Genomic DNA, 20,269 nt, shown 5'->3' on the forward strand with positions numbered 1-20,269 from the left:
TTTGCAGATGACACCAAATTAGGGGGAATAGCTAATACCCCAGAGGACAGGATCAAGATTCAAAATGACCTGAATAGACTAGAAAGCTGGGCCAAAGCTAACAAAATGAAATTCAACAGAGAAATGTAAGGTATTGCACTTAGGGCGGAAAAATAAAATGCACAGATATAGGATGGGTGACACCTGGCTGAATGAAACTACGTGTGAAAGGGATCTAGGAGTCCAAGTAGACCACAAGTTGAACATGAGTGAACAGTGTGATGCGGCAGCTAAAAAGGCCAATGCTATTTTAGGCTGCATCAATAGAAGTATAGTGTCTAGATCAAGAGAAGTAATAGTGCCACTGTATTCTGCTTTGGTCAGGCCCCACCTAGAATATTGTGTCCAGTTCTGGGCGCCACAATTCAGAAAGGACATTGAGAAACTGGAGCGTGTCCAAAGGAGGGCGACAAAAATGGTGAAGGGTCTGGAAACCATGCCCTATGAGGAACGACTTAGGGAGCTGGGGATGTTTAGCCTGGAGAAAAGAAGGTTAAGAGGTGATATGATAGCCCTGTTTAAATATTTGAAAGGATGTCATATTGAGGAGGGAGCAAGCTTGTTTTCTGCTGCTCCAGAGAACAGGACCGGGAACAATGGATGCAAGCTACAGGAAAAGAGATTCCACCTGAACATTAGGAGGAACTTCCTGACAGTAAGGGCTGTTCGACAGTGGAATGCACTCCCTCGGAGGGTGATAGAGTCTCCTTCCTTGGAGGTCTTTAAACAGAGGCTGGATGGCCATCTGCTGGGGATGCTTTGATTTGGATTTCCTGCATGGCAGGGGGTTGGACTGGATGGCCCTAGTGGTCTCTTCCAACTCTACAATTCTATGATTCTATGATTCTATGCAGGCTATGGAACACAGGTAGCCCTTTTAGAGGTCCCTTGCAGTTTTTGATATCCCCATCGACCTCCCCCAAAGGCTTTGATAGATTTTTTCAGTAAAAAATATGCCCCCCCTAACCCTTTCCTAAATGCTTAAAAAAGGTTTGAAAGGCTGCTTTACCCCTGCCCCCCAGATCAGCCAGGCTGTTACCAGGTGATCAGGTGGGCCATGGCATCCCTTCTGCTCACCAAAATGACTACCCTGGTGGTGTGGCCTTCCATGCTCTGGAGTATGTCCACCCTGATCTAGACCCATTTCAGTCTGGCTTTAAGACTAGTTTTGGCCCATTTTGGTCATGAAAAAACAGAAAGGGGAGTAGCTTGTTGCTTCTGATGGCTCTCTTAACAGTTTCGATATATTCAGTTTTGCTGTCTTTCTGGATCACCTGACGGGCATGGGTCTTGGAGCCACCATTTTTATAATAATTTAGGTCATTTCAGGGAGGACAGTTTCAGAAGATAGTGTCAGTGGATTCACCTTGACACTGTGACATTTCACATGTAATTCAAGTTCCACCATGTCCTCCTTTTTTAACATCTACATAAATCTAGGAGAGATCATCTGGGGATTTGAGGCTCATGTAGACAACAGAGATCTCTCCCTCTCTCTCTCTCTGCTGTCCATCTGATTCCAGGGAACGTGTCCATGTCTTCAGCTGAGGTCTGAATGCAGTCCATATACTACAGTAAATGAGCTTTAACAAGCTGAAGTGCAGCCAGGAAATCTGCTCCCTTGGTGAGAGGTGTAAATTTGCTTTTAATGGAGTAGTGCTCTTCTTATACTTGCTGTTGGGTGCCCAAATAACAGCTGTGACTAGTGAGGGCATGCCATCTTAGCTTAGCCTAGCATACCAACTGCATCCATTTGGGGGAGAGTCTGAATTTACCCAAAGTTACATTAAGTTGGACTTCATGGCCCTTGAGGTCTCTTCCAATGCTATGATTCTATGAAGATTGAAATGTAGTGCACTCAGAGTTTGTGTGGCCATCTTCAAAAAGTTTTCAGAAAACTCTGTTGGTTCAGAATGCAGCAGTTTAGGGAGTGTATAGGAACACAGTTGTTCAGTTATGTTATATGCTTTGTAGAAAATATGTAGTGCTTATTCTTCTAGGCGTAATCCTGAGTATTGGTGGTGCTGGTCTGTAATTTATTTATTGTTACCTGTACTGGCTTGGGTTGAGAGTGCCTTGAAAACCACCTCATCTTGTCTCATTGTGTCAAGATCCAAATGTGTGAAGGAGAGGCCCTTTTTGCATCCCCTGTGGATGGATTCTAAGTTCTCTGAGACACAAGAAGGGGCCTTTTGTGTGTTTGCATCCCAGTTGGTGAATTCTGTCCGACAATTGGTTCATCTAAACCTCTTTCTCTGTGAGAGGAGGCACCTTTGTTCAGCTTATTGTGCAATCATGCCCTAAAGTTAAATACTTTAAAATACTTTGTTATTAACCTTGGCATTTTAAGATGACATTGATCTAGTAATCACATGTCATGCTGTCCTGTCAGTTGGGGTTTTAGTTACCAGTAGTTTAATTATTGTTAAAATATTCTTTGAATGTTGTTACTCTCTTTGAACATGGCTGCTTTAAATTTAAACATTCTTCTGGATGTGTGTTGTTTTCCCTTCTGAAAGGAATATAAACAAATCTGGTGTTAGTAAACAAAGTATGAATAGTTACATTTTGTAATCATCAAGGGCATAACGTTCTCTCTGCTGAGTTACCTTTGGGCAGGAGAGTTATGAACATGAGAATTATTCTAAGAATTACTTATAATTTCCCCATTTTACAACTTTGGTTATATATGAATAATTTGTACATGTTCCTTACTATTTCCACCTGACCTCCTTCTGTCCCTTTCCCAGTAATTTTCTTTTCTTTGCAGCCTTCTCTTCTCTCAATAACTGTTCAAGTAATAACAATAGTTTTAAGGTAAAGTGTGTATATGTTTTTGCCCCATCTTCCACATGATTTGGTTGTATGCAGGGACTGGAAGAAACAAACTTACAAGGAAGATAAGCTCAGGTGAGGTGTGCTCTTAAACCATATAGCTGGGCAAGCTCTCTGTTGTGTTGAGTATGTAATTTGAAACCACATGATAGAGTTAAAGGGCAAAGCCAGCAAATTTCTTCCTTAGTAACCTGATCAGTCTAAAAGAGCAAGGCAACCTGTTCAAGGCCACACATAAATCATGGCTGGCTAGATTTGATACTTTCAAAGGCTAAGTGGCAATTACATTCATCCTTAAATTATGATGCTGTGTTAAATATGAAAGTTGGATACCCTCATGGCACAGGAGAAAATACTCTATCCCTTTCCTTTGATTTTTCCTGTGCTGCAAGTCTGTGATTGGTTTTTCCAGCTCAGGAAGTGTCTGAGCCCATCTGTCTTTCCTCTTACTGAGTCGGAATGAGGACTTACCAGTAGCCTAACTGAACTGCTCCAAAATAGGAGGACTTATCCCTGGGAATGGTACAATTTCAGGGTTTTGAGGAGCTTCTTTTAGCTATTTTTTAAAAAATTAGACTCTCAAGATGCACCTTCCAGAGTCTGGTGCAAAAGACATACAACTAAAGAATTCAAAATGCTGGAATCAATGTGGTAAAGTGATCTGAATGTTGAATTACAAGTCTGGAAACCAGAGTTCAAATCCTTGCTCAAGCCATGGAAACCCACTGGGTGATCTTGGAGAAGTTGCATGCTCTCAGCCTCAGTGGATGTCAAAGGTAAACTCCCTCTGAACTCTTCCTAACAATAAAACCCTCGTGATAAGTTTGTCATGGGGGCAATAAGTCAGACCTATAGCGAACCTAGTTGTTCCACACAATTCCTCTTCTGGTTATCTCCCTCAATTTTCTTTATTTTAGTAACAGAATTAAAGAACCAATGTAATGTAGACTAGTTAGGAGTGCTGGATTGGGACTTGAGAGATCAGGTTCTAATCCATGCTACGTCATGAAATTCACTGCGTAATCTTTGGGCAGTCACTATTTCAAGTTGGCTTATTACCTTACAGGGTTGCTGTGATTATGAAGTAGGAAGAAAAGGAGTTATAGATGTCACCTTCTGCATGATGGAGGAAAGGCTGGAGATAAATGCAATTTGTTTATTCTTTGTGGTGGAGGTTTGTTGCAGCAATTGGGTATCAAAAGTCTACCTTGGTTAACAGCAAATCACACAAAGATCTGCTAGTAGAACCTGATCTACCATCAGCCATCTTAAGTAGTAAAATATAAAAAGTGCATTTTAAAACAGGAATTTGATCAGTAGGCAAATAATAATAATAATAATAATCTTTTATTTATATGCTTCCTTTCCCATAGGATCAAGCATCCACCAATGTGGGCCATCACCATATAGAAATATGAAGCTACCAAAAAAAAAGTCTGTAGCAAAGAGTGAAAGATTGGAGCCATTGGAGAATGTAGATGAGAACTCAAAATAGTATTTTCTCTTGTGAAATTTATTTATTTTATTTATTTAGAGTATTTATACACTGTTTGTCAGCCAAAAAGCTCTCAGAGTGGTTTACAAATTGTAAATTAGACATTTCCCTGCTCTCAGGCTTACAATCTAAAAAGTCAAGACACAAAAGAAGAAGGGTATGGCAGTGGGAAAGGGGGAAAGTCCAGTAGATCTTCTGTCCCTCTGAGGCATGGAACAAGGCAGATGGACTGGAGGGAGAGCCCTTCTTCTTCTGGTTAGGCCCAATGGAGCTGCCCTTCTCTCCCTCTGGATGATGGTGGATAGAGGGAGGGCTTTCTTCTTTTTCAGGATAGGCCCGATGGAGCTGGCCTGCCCTTCTCTCCCTTTTGAAGAATCGCTTTAGGTATGCATGAAGGCAAAGGCAACCTCCCTCTGAACAAATCTTGCCAAGAAAACCCTGTAATAGGGTCACCTTAGGTTTGCCATAAGCTGGAAACGACTTCAAGGCTCACAACAGCAACATGTGAAGCATGTAACAGTATTTAAATCTTACATACAAAATTTAATACTGGTACATGCTTTGTATTGTCTAAAAAAGCATATTGTTCAGGGTTAGAGAATAAGATTCCTGTGCACACTGTGCTTCAACCCAAAATGCACTTCCACACACAGTGAGTGGTAACCAATTCACGTGAACCTCAGTTTTTCTGAAGTGCATGAAAATGAGAATGAAGGCTCAGTTTCAGAAGATCTATCAGGAAATGATTCTGATTAGATGATAGTAATATTTAATCTTATTAATCTGATATTAATATTTTATGGATATGCTTATTGGTTAAGTGTGACTAATTTTGGTCACAGTTAATATGCCATATAATGTTACGATCATGGTAATACACTATTGAACAATATGTAGAGATATCTTGTAGCACCTTTGAAACTAACTGAAAGAAAGAAGTTGTCTCAAAAGTGCTACAAGATCTCTCTACATACTGATTCTACAGACTAACACAGCTATATCTTTTAATTCTAATGCTATTGAACAGTTTAGTATTTTCAGTTTTTAGATAAACTTTATATCGTGATATGATAGTCATCACAGCTGTGCCTATATGAGACTTTCTGACCAAATGATAAACTTGATTTTGTTTGTTATAAAGTTTGTGGATGCTGTTTTCATCCCCCCACCACCTATTTTTCAGATAGTAAAAACTACATTGTGTGCTTAGGTAACACAGGGTGCAGCAATTTGCAGGTCTCGCTTTAGTTACGGTATACAACCAATTTTTCTTCTACAAGATTAATTATTTTTATATGTATACATTTTGTAAATATTGCAAACAGTACAGTTTTACATGCCTTCTAAGTTTTATTGAAGCATTTTGTTTTGCTAAAACAGTAAAATTTAGATATGCTATGGAAAAAGAAAGTATTGTATCTAGCCCCCCCCCCCCCCCAATCCTTGGAGGCGTCTTTCCAGAAAAAAGTGGGGGCATTCTTTTTTCTCCATGACTTCAAAATTTCCAGACATTTTACATCTATACCACTGGATTTGGAATAGCCCATTAATTCTGATGTTAAAACAGAGGGAAAGATGGCATGAGCTTGCTCTCCCTTGCTCCAGGAGGTAGGACCCAAGCAAATGTTTCAAATTACAAGGAAGGATATTTCAGCTAGATATTAGAAAGAACTTCCTGATGGTAATAGCTATTCTAACCGTGTAATGGACTCTCTTGGAAAGATTATAGACTCTCCTTCATTAGAGGTTTTTAAATAGATTGGATGCCCACCTGATAGGGATGCCTTATCAATGGATCCCTGCATTTGCAAGAAGTTGAACTAGATGGCTGTTCTGGATCCTTTCCAACTCTGTGGTTGTGAACAAACATTGGGAGCTTTGGTTATGGTGGGTTATGTCAAAGAAACATGATGAAAAGAAGAGACATTTACATGGTTGGGCTATGTATGGATCATGCCTAATTAGCCTTCAAATGCTTAAAAATCTCTGCCCATTTAAAAAAAATCTGTATTTTGAACATTGATCTACAATATAGTATTATATATATATATATTACAGGGAGAGATGTTTAAGCAGGACAGATGAGTGGATCTTAAAATCAGCTTCTTCTTTTGTATGACGAGATAGATGGACTGGTGCCCTCCAAATGTTTTGGTTTACAGTTCCTATAGAAAGTTGGAAAATTGTATTTCAACACATCTGAAGAGTATAAGATTGCCTGCCCTTGTGAGTTAAGGATATTTTCATAGGTGAAATGTAAAACTGGCTATTGAATTATTTCTTATTCCTCTGTACATGTAAATAACATGGTTACATTTGCTAGGAATAAATTAAGTTCAAAAATGTTTTTCTCCTTTGAATTATATTTTTCACCCCAAAGCATTAGCAGAAGAAAGGCCTAGCAATGACTGAAGAGCACAGGAAGCTGCCTTCTATAGAATCAGACCATTGGTCCCTCTAGCCTCATCCTGTAAACTCTAAAATGGTAGAGTTTCTCCAGCATTTCAGACAGGACACTTTCCTCACATCTGAACTAGGGAATCTTCTGCATGCAGTGCATGTGAACATAATGGGGTGGGGTGTTTAATAGGGCATGCATCAAAAGGCAAATATGTACACACACACACACACACACACGGCTATTTTTATACACAGATTTTTTTATACACAGATTCAAGCATCCATAGTTTGTAAATGTTCCAAAAAATTATACATTTCAAATATCAACCCTTGATTTTCCATTTTTTATAAGGGAGACCATTTTGCTATATTTAATGGGACTTGAGCATCCATGGATTTTGTTATACACAGGGGATCTAGGAACCAAACCAAGTATAACAAGGGTCCTCTCTCTCTCTCTCTCTCTCTCTCTCTCTCTCTCTCTCTCTCTCTCTCTCTCTGTGTGTGTGTGTGTGTGTGTGTGTGTGTGTGGTTCAGATTTAAAGCTAAATAACAGTGGAGGCTGCATTTTGAGAAGTCATTGTGTTTTACGTCACTTTGTTTGCTATGTACCGATTTTCTCACTTTTTATCAGAATTTGAGGTGAACTGAAAGTTCTGATAAATTGCATAAAACAAACAGAGATGTCCTACTAGAAGAAGATCTCTCTTGATTGCCCTTGTATCTGTCTCCTCACTGTATGCAGTTGTTTAAACTGGGGGATGGGGGAGAGCTTTAATGGTTAATTAGTAATTTTGTCCTTGATACACAACTGGAATAAAGTGAATTGTTGTAACTGATGCGAACTCTTGGATTAACCAGGCATAGTTAAAACTCTTTTAAAATCATCAGCATGTGGTTAAAAGTTTGTGTTTTGGCTCCATCAGCACTGCAGAAATAATCCAGTTTGACACCACTTTATCTGCCATAGTTCAATGATGTGGAATTCTGGGAATTGTAGCTTGTTGTGGCACCAGAACTCTCTGACAGAGATGGCTAAAGATCTCACAAAACTACAATTCCTAGAATTCTGTAGCACTGAGCCAAGGCAGTTAATGTGGTGTCAAACTGGATTATTTCTGCAGTGTGGATGCAGCCCTGGAAACCAGTGGGTATTGTTCACTTAATTGGCTGAATTGTGACCTGTATATATTGTCAGGCAAACTCTATATATTACATTTATACCCCTGAAGAAAATGTAAGAACTATGTATGTGACAACTCCCTTCAGTGTACTGGCTCAGGGGTCAGCCTACAGATCACTGTTGAATGTGTACTTCAAGGCAAACATTTCTTTCCTTTGCAGTAATGTGTGAAGGAAGTATCAGATGAACTCTGGTGCAGGGATGATGATACTAAGAACTGGATTAATTAGTTTGCTGTCTAGTGCAGAAAGATAACAAATGTTGAGTCCTCATTTGACCATAACCAGACACAGCTGAAAACTATACAAATGTGTCACCAAGTTCCTGAAGTGCACAATCCAGATAAGCTACCCATTGTGTGGTAATGTCTGATGTTATTCTATAGTCTTGTACTCAAGCCTCAGAATGGCACGATTTATGTGGTATATGAAAGATAGCCAGTTGGCATTATATAACTTGTGTTATATAAAGCATTGGCATTCATTTATCCCTCGTTTTCCCTAAAGATCTCTATTCATCAACCAGAGGTGCATGTTGCTTGTAATTCATTACCCTCTCCTTGCCCCACACTTTCGAGATTCAACATTATTTGCACTAGTGGAATAATACTAGTTAGAGGCTGAAGAAGAACTCAAAGGTTCAGAAGTCTTAGGAGTTCTGCAGTAAAAACTGCTATATATTTTTCTTTGCTCACCACACAGTGATTCAGCTCTATGATAGAGGAAAAAGAAAGGGTTGCAAAGATTATAGAATGTCCTAGAAGACTTGAGGCAGGGGTGAAGAGTCTTCTTTAAGGTGAAGAACTGTGATCATCTGCTATTTTTAAATGGAAATATTATTATTATTATTATTATTATTATTATTATTATTATTATCATCCTTATACCAAATCAAATAATATCAGATTGTATCATTCTGTTTACTAGAAAATGGAAACCACTTCAAAACAGAAGAAAAAGTTTTTAATATACACACTCTTGACTTGTGGAATGAGTGTTCTTGTGATAACCTTGAAAAGAGTAGTGTGTTATTGAACATTTGAAGTAGTTGGTTGTTATTAAGACAGTAGCTAACTGTTAATCCTTTCCTCTGAAAGCTTAACATGCCTGAGAATGTCACTGTTATGTCTCCTTCTTTCTTTCAGTGTAGAGATTGGTGAAAGCGTAAGAGGGGAAGATGTGTACATTATCCAGAGTGGTTGTGGCGAAATAAATGACAACTTGATGGAGCTTCTCATCATGATCAATGCTTGCAAGATTGCATCATCTTCCCGTGTTACTGCAGTAATCCCATGTTTTCCCTATGCTAGGCAAGATAAGAAAGATAAGGTAGGCAAAGAAGGGTGGTTACTTTATGAAGGTCTTCATCATCACACAGAATCATTTTGTTCCTGCATTTTGCCAAGTTATGAAATTACTTTAGACTACTATAACAAACTAGAATAAGCTAACTCTTCACTTGTAAATTCTTAGAAACAACATTTCCCTGAAATAGATAGAATGAGCTTTCAAATAACCCCTTCCCTATAAATGGTCAACCGTTTTTGGTGCAACAGTTCATTAGCATCACTACATCTCTGGCTTCCACTTAATCTGGAAGGCCAGAGTTTGGGAATCACTGGATTAAGAAGTGTTAAGACAAATTGGCCCTATGATTCCATTTTGTGGCAACAAATATTTACTATAGAATAAGCTAAAGGATGCTATGCCAAGAAAGCCCAGTTTTTGTGTTACATAGCTACTTCTCATCATCTTCCATGAAGCAAGCAGGTTTGCATGACTATAACTATGTTTGCAAAACCAGGATTTGTCTCCATAATAACAGCCATGCTATGCAGATAGCCATAATCTTGAACAGTACTGAAGTGTTAAAATAATTTTTACATCTCCCCACTCCCAAAAACACCTGGCTTGATCATGGGACAGCTGAGCCTTTTCTCCTGCTGTCTTCAGAGAGAACCATGCAGATTCTGGCCCTAAGGACAGTGAGGTTAATTTTTGGCTAAGCCATGAGAGCACAGGTAACAAGTCAACAAGAAGGAGTGGCAGATTCACCCAATGGGGTGAAGCTGAACAAGTGTGTTCACTTAGTCTCCAAAGCAACTGCAGGAGGGGAAAGGTAACTGGCTCAGAGGCAATATTCTGTTTTGGTATGCTCTCTGAACCACAGTTCCCCCTCCACTGTTGCTTTGGCTGTGGAGGAAGACTTGGTTCCTTCCAAAGCCACCATGTGTTGGAGGAGGATGTGTCCAAACTTTAAATGTTTACAGATACATGAAATAAAATATTAACTTTAAGCAAAGCTTAAACACAAGGCAAAGGAATTTTCTTGGGAAATATATTCCTGATACACTGACACAGTGGTTTTTTTTTCTGTTAAGTAACTGCTGCCACATAATGCTTGTGACTTAGCCTGGACAATAGGTGTCTCTGAGAAATACTCAGATATGATCTGAAATGTGAGGAAGATTCTTTTTCTTCCCACCCTGCCATATGCCCCCCGGAGACAGCTTTGTATGGCTTTGTGTTTGGCATGGCAATAAATAGGACAAGGTACAAGCTGACTGTGTGTGTATATACAGTCGCTCCTCCATTTTGTGCAGATTTAAGATCCACAGTCTCGATTATTCTTGGAGGGGTGAGCTCCATTAGCTAAAATGGTGTGCACGCCCGTGGTGGGAGCATGCAGCCATTCAAGCCAATAGGGCTTGAATATATGCTAGTTTCCGTTTTCATGGGGGGGGGGGGTTGGAACAGATCCCCGCGAAAACAGAGGGGCGACTGTGTGTGTGTATGTGTATATATATGAGAAAAATGCCAGTGTTAAATGCATCATGTCAATGATAGTTTTGTTTCAAAGAAACCATAAAAGTATGCCAATTTCTAGCAAACCTTTCTCTGCTGTATCTTCTATCTCCGTTTGATTATTTGATTCAATTCCCTTAATTGTTTTGAGTGACTTACTGTACCAATTCATTCTTCAGTTATGGACATTCTTGGGCTTCATTACTTGGCTACCACAGTTTTTGCATTTATGGCAAAAGAGTTAAGGCCTAATACACTTTCAGCAGATAGCCAAAGAAGCTAGTCTTCTGACTTAGTGATTTATAATCATTTGTCATTTTCCTTTTCACCAAACACTTTGAAAACGTAACCAATTGACATATCTTGGCAAATTGCATCACCAACAATTGTTATTTCATAACTTTTAGTGGTCTGGAGACCAGTAGTCACAGTATTATAACTTGTTATTTTTCTTTTAAATTGTATCACTATACTTCACTATTCCATGTTGTAATATTTGATTCCCATCAGATCTTGGCTGTATTTTAACTACACTATAGCAGCTTAATACCAGTGTAACTATTGTGGTACCATATTAAGGAATTATGGTAGTTTGTAGTTTGGTGAGGCACTCTATAAGAATTCTCTATAAGAGGCTATTTCCTTGAGTTAAAAAGCACTAGAGCTCTACAGCAGCAGAGAATTCTATGTATATCTACAAATTAAAAATCCCAGGAACATAGTTACAAATGATACCAGGTTGCTTTCATGGTGTAGTGGAGAGGCACTCATAATATTAGAGAGCCAATCTTTTTCCCCAGGAAGAATTTGAAAACATTTCTACTTAAATTGTTCTTTCTGTGATAAATGATAGATGAGGTTTTGACAATATGTCTTTTTCCTCTTAATAGGATTTTTTTTCCAAATTGCTTTATTATATTCTGTGAAGTACCATGTACATTCATGACACTAATGAAATTATTAAAGTCTCTTTTTTATTTATGTAACTTCTTAATTGGAGGCTCTGAGGATGTTCTGAATACAATCTTCTCCTTAGTTCTTCAAATCCTGTGCAACATCCATCTTACAATGCATCAATAAATCTTACTACTTAATATCTAACCCATACACACTGTTTGCAGTACTAAATTTCTCAATATAAAGCAATCTGAGGATTTCGGTTAATTGAAAATGATTTTTAAACTTACCCTGTTCTTGCAGATGAGAGAAGGATTTGAACAATTTATTAATTTATTTTTGTTGTGTTTTCCTATATAGGACCAAGGTAGATGGGTAAGTGGTACCTTGCGGCTATCTTGATCTCAAATGTACCATTGCTTACTAGTTTTTGGGCAACCCCACCTTGATCTCAGCTTCAATCTCTCACTGCATGATATTTAATTACAATGGGTCAAACTAAATTTCCTTTACCCTAGTCTTTTGTAAAAGGAAGCTTTGAATTTTTGCCCTCACACATAAATTAGTATTTTTGCCACTATGACAAATATTACATTATAGCAGATCTTTACCAATGTAAATAAAAACTTAGGTTGGAGGGTTGTTTTTGTTTTTTTTAATAACTGCAACTACATGAAACCAGGAAAGCTTTAAATCTAAGCAGTTACTAATATCTCTTGAGTGCATATGTGTTATATTTACCACATATGCAGAGTGTGCACTGCTATTATTACAGCACTATCAGAAGTTGAAGTCACCACAGGTTCTGAGCGTTACAACTGAATAACGGTTCTGCTAGCATAAGAAGCGATATCGATTCATCGTCATAGCATGGTAGAAAAGTATAAGTCAAAAATGTGGTAAACAAATTCACTTGGCCAAATCCAAATGGAGTGAACCTGTGAGAGTTTTGGGAAATAATTTGAAATTTCTCATGTTCTGGCTTTTCTGAATGTTATTATTTAAAAAAAGATTTATTGTTCATGTTTCATAATAGAGTTGTAATTAATAGCTTAATTGCTTGCTCTTTAGATATTTGCCACTCTATGTATTGGCATTCACTCTAAAATATAATTTAAAAGAAGAGGGAAATGTATCTAATTAAATACTTGCCCATTGCAAACAATTTGTACTGGATCTGACTAAACAACAAGGCGTAATTTATCTTAAGTGCTTTTTGAGTTGGACAATTTATTGCCTTCCAGATATGTTTTATAAAATGTAGGAAGAATAATTTAGGGAGGTTAATCTGTTGCTCAGTATGTCAGAAGGATTCCATTTGATGAATTAGTCTGCCTACCTTTGTTAGCTAAAACCTGTTTTTTGCATATCTTTTTGGTATGATGTGTGCCTGTTTTCTGAGATAAATTATTATCTGGGAGATGTGAAATATTTGTAAAGCTAATTATTGTCAGGGACCTGTCTGAGGTTGGATAGATGTTTTTCTTACCAGTGCTTTAAAATTAGAGCTAAATGTTTGCAATTATGAACAAGTTATTCTTCAGAGTGAAACTGTACTGGGAAAGGTAGATTTTTTAAAAATATATATCTCTGAATTTAAATGTCAGCATATTAATATCATTGAATAGAGAGCCCTTTGATTTGCAGAAAACTTTATTTATTTATAAAAGGAATAGAAACAACAATTAACAAACTAGATGACCTATGGAGGAAGCCAAATAAAAAGAAAATCTCCAAATTTTACAAATTATTATTAAAAAGGGGAATTAGAAAAAGAAGTAATAAAAGAATGTATGGTGCGATGGTCACAAGATATCGGGCACCTGATAATTTACGATGATGGGCAAAAAACATGGAAAAAGACAAACAATTTTACTGCGTCACAAGATCTAAAGGAAAACCACATGAAAATAACAAATTGATGGTACTTTACCCCCTTAAAGCTCAATGCGGGGGCGCCATACACAGCTTCCAGCATACTCTGGAAGCCGTGCTGGAAAAAGGCCCTTCTCTTATGCAGGGGATCCGTTCTGGACCCCCCCCCCCCCCACATAAGAGAAAAAAAATGTGTAAGCTCAAGCCCCATAAGAAGTAATGGGGCACGCGCCTATGGCGTGCACCTCGCAGTGCGCCACTGGCACCAGCCCCACTACTTCTTATGGGGCTTGAGATTACACGTTTTTTCTCTTACGCAGGGGTGTGTGTGTCCAGAATGGATCCCCTGCATAAGAGAAGGGCCCACTGTATATAAAATACCAGATATGAAATGTTGGCATTGCAAGAAAGACCCAGGATCATTATATCATATGTGGTGGTCTCTTAGTAAGATCAAAAAGTTCTGGGGGGAAATACATTTAACTATTCAAAAATATTTAAGATACAATTTGAAATGTTACCAGAATTTTATCTATTCAATGTAACATCTGTTTTCAAAAAATAAATTGGAAATAAATATTGGAGGGTACTATTGTACATAGTGACAGCAGCAAGATTGGTCATAGCTAAAAATTGGAAAAACAGTGATTCGCCAACTCTAGAGGAATGGACACTAAAATTACAGGAATTAAGAGAAATGGACAGACTTATTTTCCTGATCAACAATAAGTGTAAAGACAAACTAAATGAGGAATGGCTTATGGTACTACAATTTTGGGAAAATACATTTAGTATTTAAAAAGATCTAATGATTTAAAGAACACATTTTATTTTATAGAAATATAAATTGTAAAATTTTACAAGATCTGATTAATCAAGGAAACGAAAAACTTTGTCGACTACATGTTATATCTTTATTGGAAATATTTGACATATATAACACAGATAGATGAATTAATCAATGTGAAATACAGCAAGTAATGACACCTGTAAAAGCAAAGCATTCTGTATATATTGTGAATGATATATTTCTAATAAAATTCAAAAACTGCAAAAAAAAAAAAAAAAAAAAAACCAACCAACCAACCACCTCCCCCCCCCAAAAAAAAAACCCTTTAATGACTCCTTTTTCCTCCTTGCTGACATCCAGCTCAGAAATGTAAATCATGTCCATCTAGGAATCACAGAATTGTATTCTAGGTAGACTTCCCATTATGTGGGCTGTGAGAAGACAGAGCATCACATGAGCCAAAAGCCTTTTTAACCCTCCCAGTTCCCAGAAATAGCTTCACTGTAGTTACTGTATGCTGCTGTTGTAGAGCTCCTATGTATGGACAACATTGATGTCTAATAGACCAAGTGGAGTCTTTGCATGGTATAACTGCTGATCTGATTTTCTGTTAATTTTCTGCTGTTGCTGAGATCAGGGATGTAGCCAATGGGGGGGGGGTTCTTGGGGTCCGGACCCCCCCCCCTTCCGTTAGAAAAATGAATGGTGCGTGCTGCTGCGCCGCCGCACCCAAGCCCCAATATAACGGTGGCACTTAGTCTGGGCCCCCCTCCCTTCCCAAAATCCTGGCTACGTCCCTGCTGAGATCAGTAGTGTAAGATGTATGCTGAACTTTGCCTCATGACTGCCGATGTAAAAGCATAGTCTGGTCTTTGATATGCCTGAATGAAATTTGTCATGTTTATTTTTTTACTCAACAGTGTTTTTTGGCAATGAACTATATGACTCTTCAGATGTGTAAATCTGTGTTTGAAAGATTATGCAATTGTCCAAAGTATGCAGTCATGGTCTTAGTGCTTTACCTGCACTTTTGGATCCCTGTCCGAAGTGGAAAACCTTACATATAATAAAATGAATGAAAGTTTTATGAGAGCAATGAATGATGCAGTGCATACAGTTTGTAATCATAGTTCAGGTGAGGCAGGTTGCCTTTCGCTTCCAAATCTGGATATGAACAATAATTCTTAATTTATATCTTAAAAACAATACATAACTCATTAATTAACAATTCTAATGAATAGACAACCAGAACAACAGAAGTCCCTTAAATGAACTGAACCCCGAATCATCATTGGTAATATGGCAATGGTATCAGTTAATTCTTGGGAGCCAAATATTGATTTCATTCACAGTTCTTTTTTTCAGTCTTGTTCAACTTTCCTGTTTCTGTCTGTTTTGTCTGCCTGCCTCCTTTTCTATTACTTTATTCCCTCTCACAGTTCCTGTTCTACCTCGTTTCTACAGCTACCCTTCCCCTTCCAACTATCTGAATATTATGCTTCTGATCTTTCAGAACATTTTATTATGTCATAGGAGTAGGCTTTACAAGTATTTGGAGGTTTTATATCTGATCTCACACGTTTTTGGTTTTCCCAGCTGCTATTACTGTACTTAGCTAAACTAATTGTTAATCTGTTTTTGTTGACTTTAATTGCATGTTGTGTGGTGCCTTAAGAATATGTTTTTGAAAGATGAGATTAAAAAAATTAAATGAACTTCAAACTTTAAAAAACACTACAGGGCATTTTTGCTAGGTAAATAATCTGTGCTCATACCATTTCTGCCATACTTTGCATGTTGTATCTGTCTTCACCCTTAAATGTTTTGCCTCATTAAAGTGCTGCAGCATGCTTACCTTTCACCTTTCCATAGAAATAGGAGTTCTAACTGCAGCTTTGAGAAAATGTGTTCCAGTGTGGTGCCATACTTTTTTGTACCAAAAAAACATCTTTCAGAGTTTGGGAGGGAGGGGGAATGCTTTCATGCTACATTCTTCCCATTTTAGTATCTATGGCACACAGCTCCATAAACCCCAACCTGCCCTAAAAGCAGTTGGTATTCTGTGCCCATGGAACATAGTCAGATGTCATTGGCCTCTGTCACTATTACAGGGATATAATTTCTAAAAGAATCTGCTTGTTGTTTTTCCTGAATATCTTTTGCATGTCTGGAAACCTCAGGATTCCTCTGCTCCTTCTACACCTTCTTGTGGTTGGGAGATGGCTGTTTTGGACCCACACTGAGACAATTATGTTACTATTGGCATAAAAGATCTTAGAAGTCTGTCCCTTCTCTACTCATTACTCAGACTCAGTACTCCATGGCAACAGAAATGGTGCTATTGGATACTGGGAATCATACCATGCAAAAGCAAAAAATGGAAAATTGAAGACTAGCCCAAGGAAAGTAATTCATAGTTTATAAGCCTGAAATGGAGAACAGTTGATAAGGGATGAGGATTTATTTATTATTTATATTTATTTTATTTAGGTATTTATATCCCGCCCTTCAGCCCTAATGGCTCTCAGTGCGGCTTTCAATTATTACTTTTAATCAGACAGTTCCCTGCCCTCAGGCTTACAATCTAAAAGACACGAAACAAAAGGAGAAGGGAATGGTGGAGGGAAAGGGGATGAGGTCCAGTGGTTCTTCTCTCCCTCTGAGGCCTGGACCAAGGCAGATGGATTGGAGGGAGGGCTCTTCCTTCTTCCAGGCTAGTCCTGATGGAGCTGGACCTGCCTGGTGAACTCCCTCTCAGGCCAGTGGATGGCAGTTATGGAGGGTGGAGTCTCCTTCCTCTCAGGCCGGTGGATGATTTAGGGATTTAGGAAAACATTCTGTTGGCAAGTGCTATATAAAACATATGAGCATTTATAATCTGTAGAAACTGTAAAAAAGAAGTTTGCTCTCTTGCATAGAGATATCTAAAGACTACTTTTCCAAGTTCATAAAACTGGTGTTTTGTTTCCTCAGAGCCGCGCCCCCATTTCTGCAAAGCTAGTTGCCAATATGTTATCCGTGGCTGGAGCAGACCACATCATCACTATGGATTTGCATGCATCCCAGATACAGGTAATTAGAAGTACTTTCTGCTCCCCATATGTTTTGTGCACGTGTGTGTGTGTGTGTGTGTGTGTGTGTGTGTGTATGTAATATATACTAAATGTATATACACACATACACAGGCGCATGCATGTATATGTGTGCCTGCCAGTATAAAATTCTCGTCAGAACTTACATAAAAACAGAGAATGTGGGTGAGAATGTGAGTCAAACACACCATGAAAGGGATTGTTTTTAGAAGTGGGAAAGGATACTTTGGTCTACAATGCCCAGCCCACCTCCTACCCAGAGTTTAGTGGCTGGAATCTCCCTCCCTACTCTTCCAGGAAGTTGTAGTCTAAAAGAATTTTCCAGCCTCTGCTCTATGAGCTGGACTCTACAACAGAAATACGCCTGTACCTTCTTATCAATCAACCAACCAACCATTTTGTCAGCAGGTGGATGCTTAAGACAGGAAACCAGAATGTGATTCTTGAGCTGGTTGGTAATATTGGTCCCGTATTGTTTTAAGGCAATGGTTCTTAACCTGTGGTCCACAGAACCCCTGGGGGTACCATGATATCCCTTCGGGGAGTAGGGAACAAAGGTTTGAACACTGCTCAGCCCACCTTCTACCTGCAATGCAGTGACCACTTGACAGGAGCCAAGGCAATGGCTGGATATATACATTCCCTATCACATGGCCACTCCACTGCGAGTAGAAGGTGGGCTGAGTAGCATTCAAATGTTCATGGCTGCCCTGTGGGGACATCATCATAGAGTAGCTGTGTGACAGCTTTTGCCCTCCCCCCCCCCCCAGCTGAAAGCAGCCCAGTTTCCAATCAGAAACACTTCAACCCTAGATGAATAATTCTGAAGTTCCTTGATGAGCAATTTTAAATAAATATTTGATCCCTTTTAGGGTTTTAAATCTTGAGTTAAATTTTGAAAGTCCATGGCACCAAAAGACATTCAAAGGTTGTTGCTGGTAAAGAAAAGGTTAAGAATCACTGTTTTAAAATCTTAAAAGCTTAATCCAGTTATCAGAATTGAACCGAGAAGCAAAGCAGCAAACAGGGAAAATAATACAATTAACATGATATGAAATACTTTTGCCAGCCTTTGACAGCAGTCTGACAGCAACGTGGTTGGCTGTCTGAAGTTTCAAAATCCTCTTCAGTGGCATGCCAGAATAAGACTGCATTGCAAATCTTGTCTAACTACACTAAAATTGGAGATAGGTACAATGATTTTATTATTGCAGTAGTTACTGCGTTTCTCTTTAAATTCCAGATTAAGACATTTTAAATATGTAACAAACAATTTTTCCGTCTCCCAAGCTCTTAGAACATTTATTGGCTTTGAATCAGAAACAGTATGGAGTTTGGGGGATTTTTCCCCCCAAGGCCAATAAGACAATTGGTTTTTATGCTTCCACGAGCTCCATGTTCTTGGGAATGTGTAGTGTATATGAATGGGACCAAATCCAAGAAGACCTAAGATAGCTGTATCATTTCCAGCTGTTCTCATTGTGAAGAACGGGCAGCACCAATGCATAGCAAAAAGAAGGAAGCAGAAGACCATTGAAATTGTTTATTAAAATGAACTAATGAGTGCCCTCATAATCTGGGTAATCTTGTGTGACATTGTACAGTATTTTATAACCGAGACAAGAGTTTCACAGATGGTGATCTGGTGCTTTGCTAGACCTGCCATACTTCTGTTTTCTACATGCTATCTGATCTGGGGTCAGGCACATATAAAATTGGGATCAGTAGGCAGGTCTCTATGTGATTTGCACATTTTCAGCAAGCACTTCCAATTTGCAGTGTGGCAATAATAATAGAAACAATTTCTTCCTAAATTAGACTGTGGGAATCAAGAAAGCTGAAGGGCAAGGCAGGGGGCACAATAGATCTGTGTTTGCAAATATTTTTGTTTGAGTTCTGGAGCTGGTACTATATATGAAGTCCTGGGCTGAACACATTTGCAGAAGTATCTTGTTCCTTCATTGTATATCTGCCTTAATGAGGTACTCCTCAACGTCTTTGTCTGATTGATGGACTAGAGAAAAAACAAAAATAGTGCACCCCGGATTTAAGCAAAAACCATGACAGAATTATTCTCTTCTGCCTAACCCTTATGGCAGTTAGTTGCCTGTCCTGAAACAACTCAATTGTATGACAAATCATGTGATTCCTTTGAATGTATTTTTCCCATCTCCAGGGTTTCTTTGATATCCCAGTGGACAACCTGTATGCAGAACCAGCCGTGTTGCAGTGGATCAAAGAAAATATTCCTGACTGGAGGAATTGTGTCATTGTCTCCCCTGATGCAGGTGGAGCTAAAAGGTAGAAACATGATCTTCAGCTAGCATAGCAGCATTTGAGTACTTGATGGTTGCCTAGGTGACAGGAAGCTTAACTTGCACATGGACAATACTATTGATCCCTTGTATTAATCTCCAGAATTACATTGGCCATCTTGGAAAGTTCTGTGCTCTTAAATGAAATTATTTTCTCTCTCTCTCTCTCTCTCTCTCTCTCTCTCTCACCTTATTAAATTAATTGAACCTTTATGCAGAAGGAGGAAAAGATCTTCCCCCTACCCGTGTTTGCTTCTTACAGCCCACTTGGTAGTGTTCTTCATGATTCATTGTCTCTGTCTCTGTCTTTCTCTCCCAGTCTCTCTCTGGAGCTAAGTTTTCCTTCCCTATTAAAATATGAAAGTTACCTCAGTGTGCGTGCTGAAGTTTAGGTAAGAGCTAAATTGTCTGATTTTTAAGCACTCTTTCACTTTTACTTTTACTTTTCTATTAAAAAAAGAATCGGGATACTACAGGAAGAATAGGGGTCATGAATTCAGATGTATAATGTCTCATGAAAAATTATATAGGCAAAAGATGACCA

At 38.6% G+C, this 20,269-nt stretch overlaps 1 protein-coding gene across 2 annotated transcripts in view; it reads left to right on the forward strand.

Moving 5' to 3' along the window:
- The window catches only part of PRPS2 (phosphoribosyl pyrophosphate synthetase 2), a 42,382-nt gene that overhangs the window by 12,701 nt on the left and 9,412 nt on the right, over window positions 1-20,269 (forward strand). For both annotated transcript variants that reach the window (XM_089511622.1, XM_089511621.1), the window contains exons 2-4: window positions 9,097-9,280; window positions 17,292-17,390; window positions 19,587-19,711. In XM_089511622.1, the coding sequence (XP_089367748.1) occupies window positions 9,097-9,280; window positions 17,292-17,390; window positions 19,587-19,711 (408 nt within the window). The remainder of the gene's footprint in view (window positions 1-9,096; window positions 9,281-17,291; window positions 17,391-19,586; window positions 19,712-20,269) is intronic.

The sequence above is a fragment of the Sceloporus occidentalis genome, unplaced genomic scaffold (assembly GCF_023333645.1).
Source record: "Sceloporus occidentalis isolate IW3139 unplaced genomic scaffold, rSceOcc1.0.p SCAF_2, whole genome shotgun sequence".
Lineage (NCBI taxonomy): Eukaryota > Metazoa > Chordata > Lepidosauria > Squamata > Phrynosomatidae > Sceloporus > Sceloporus occidentalis.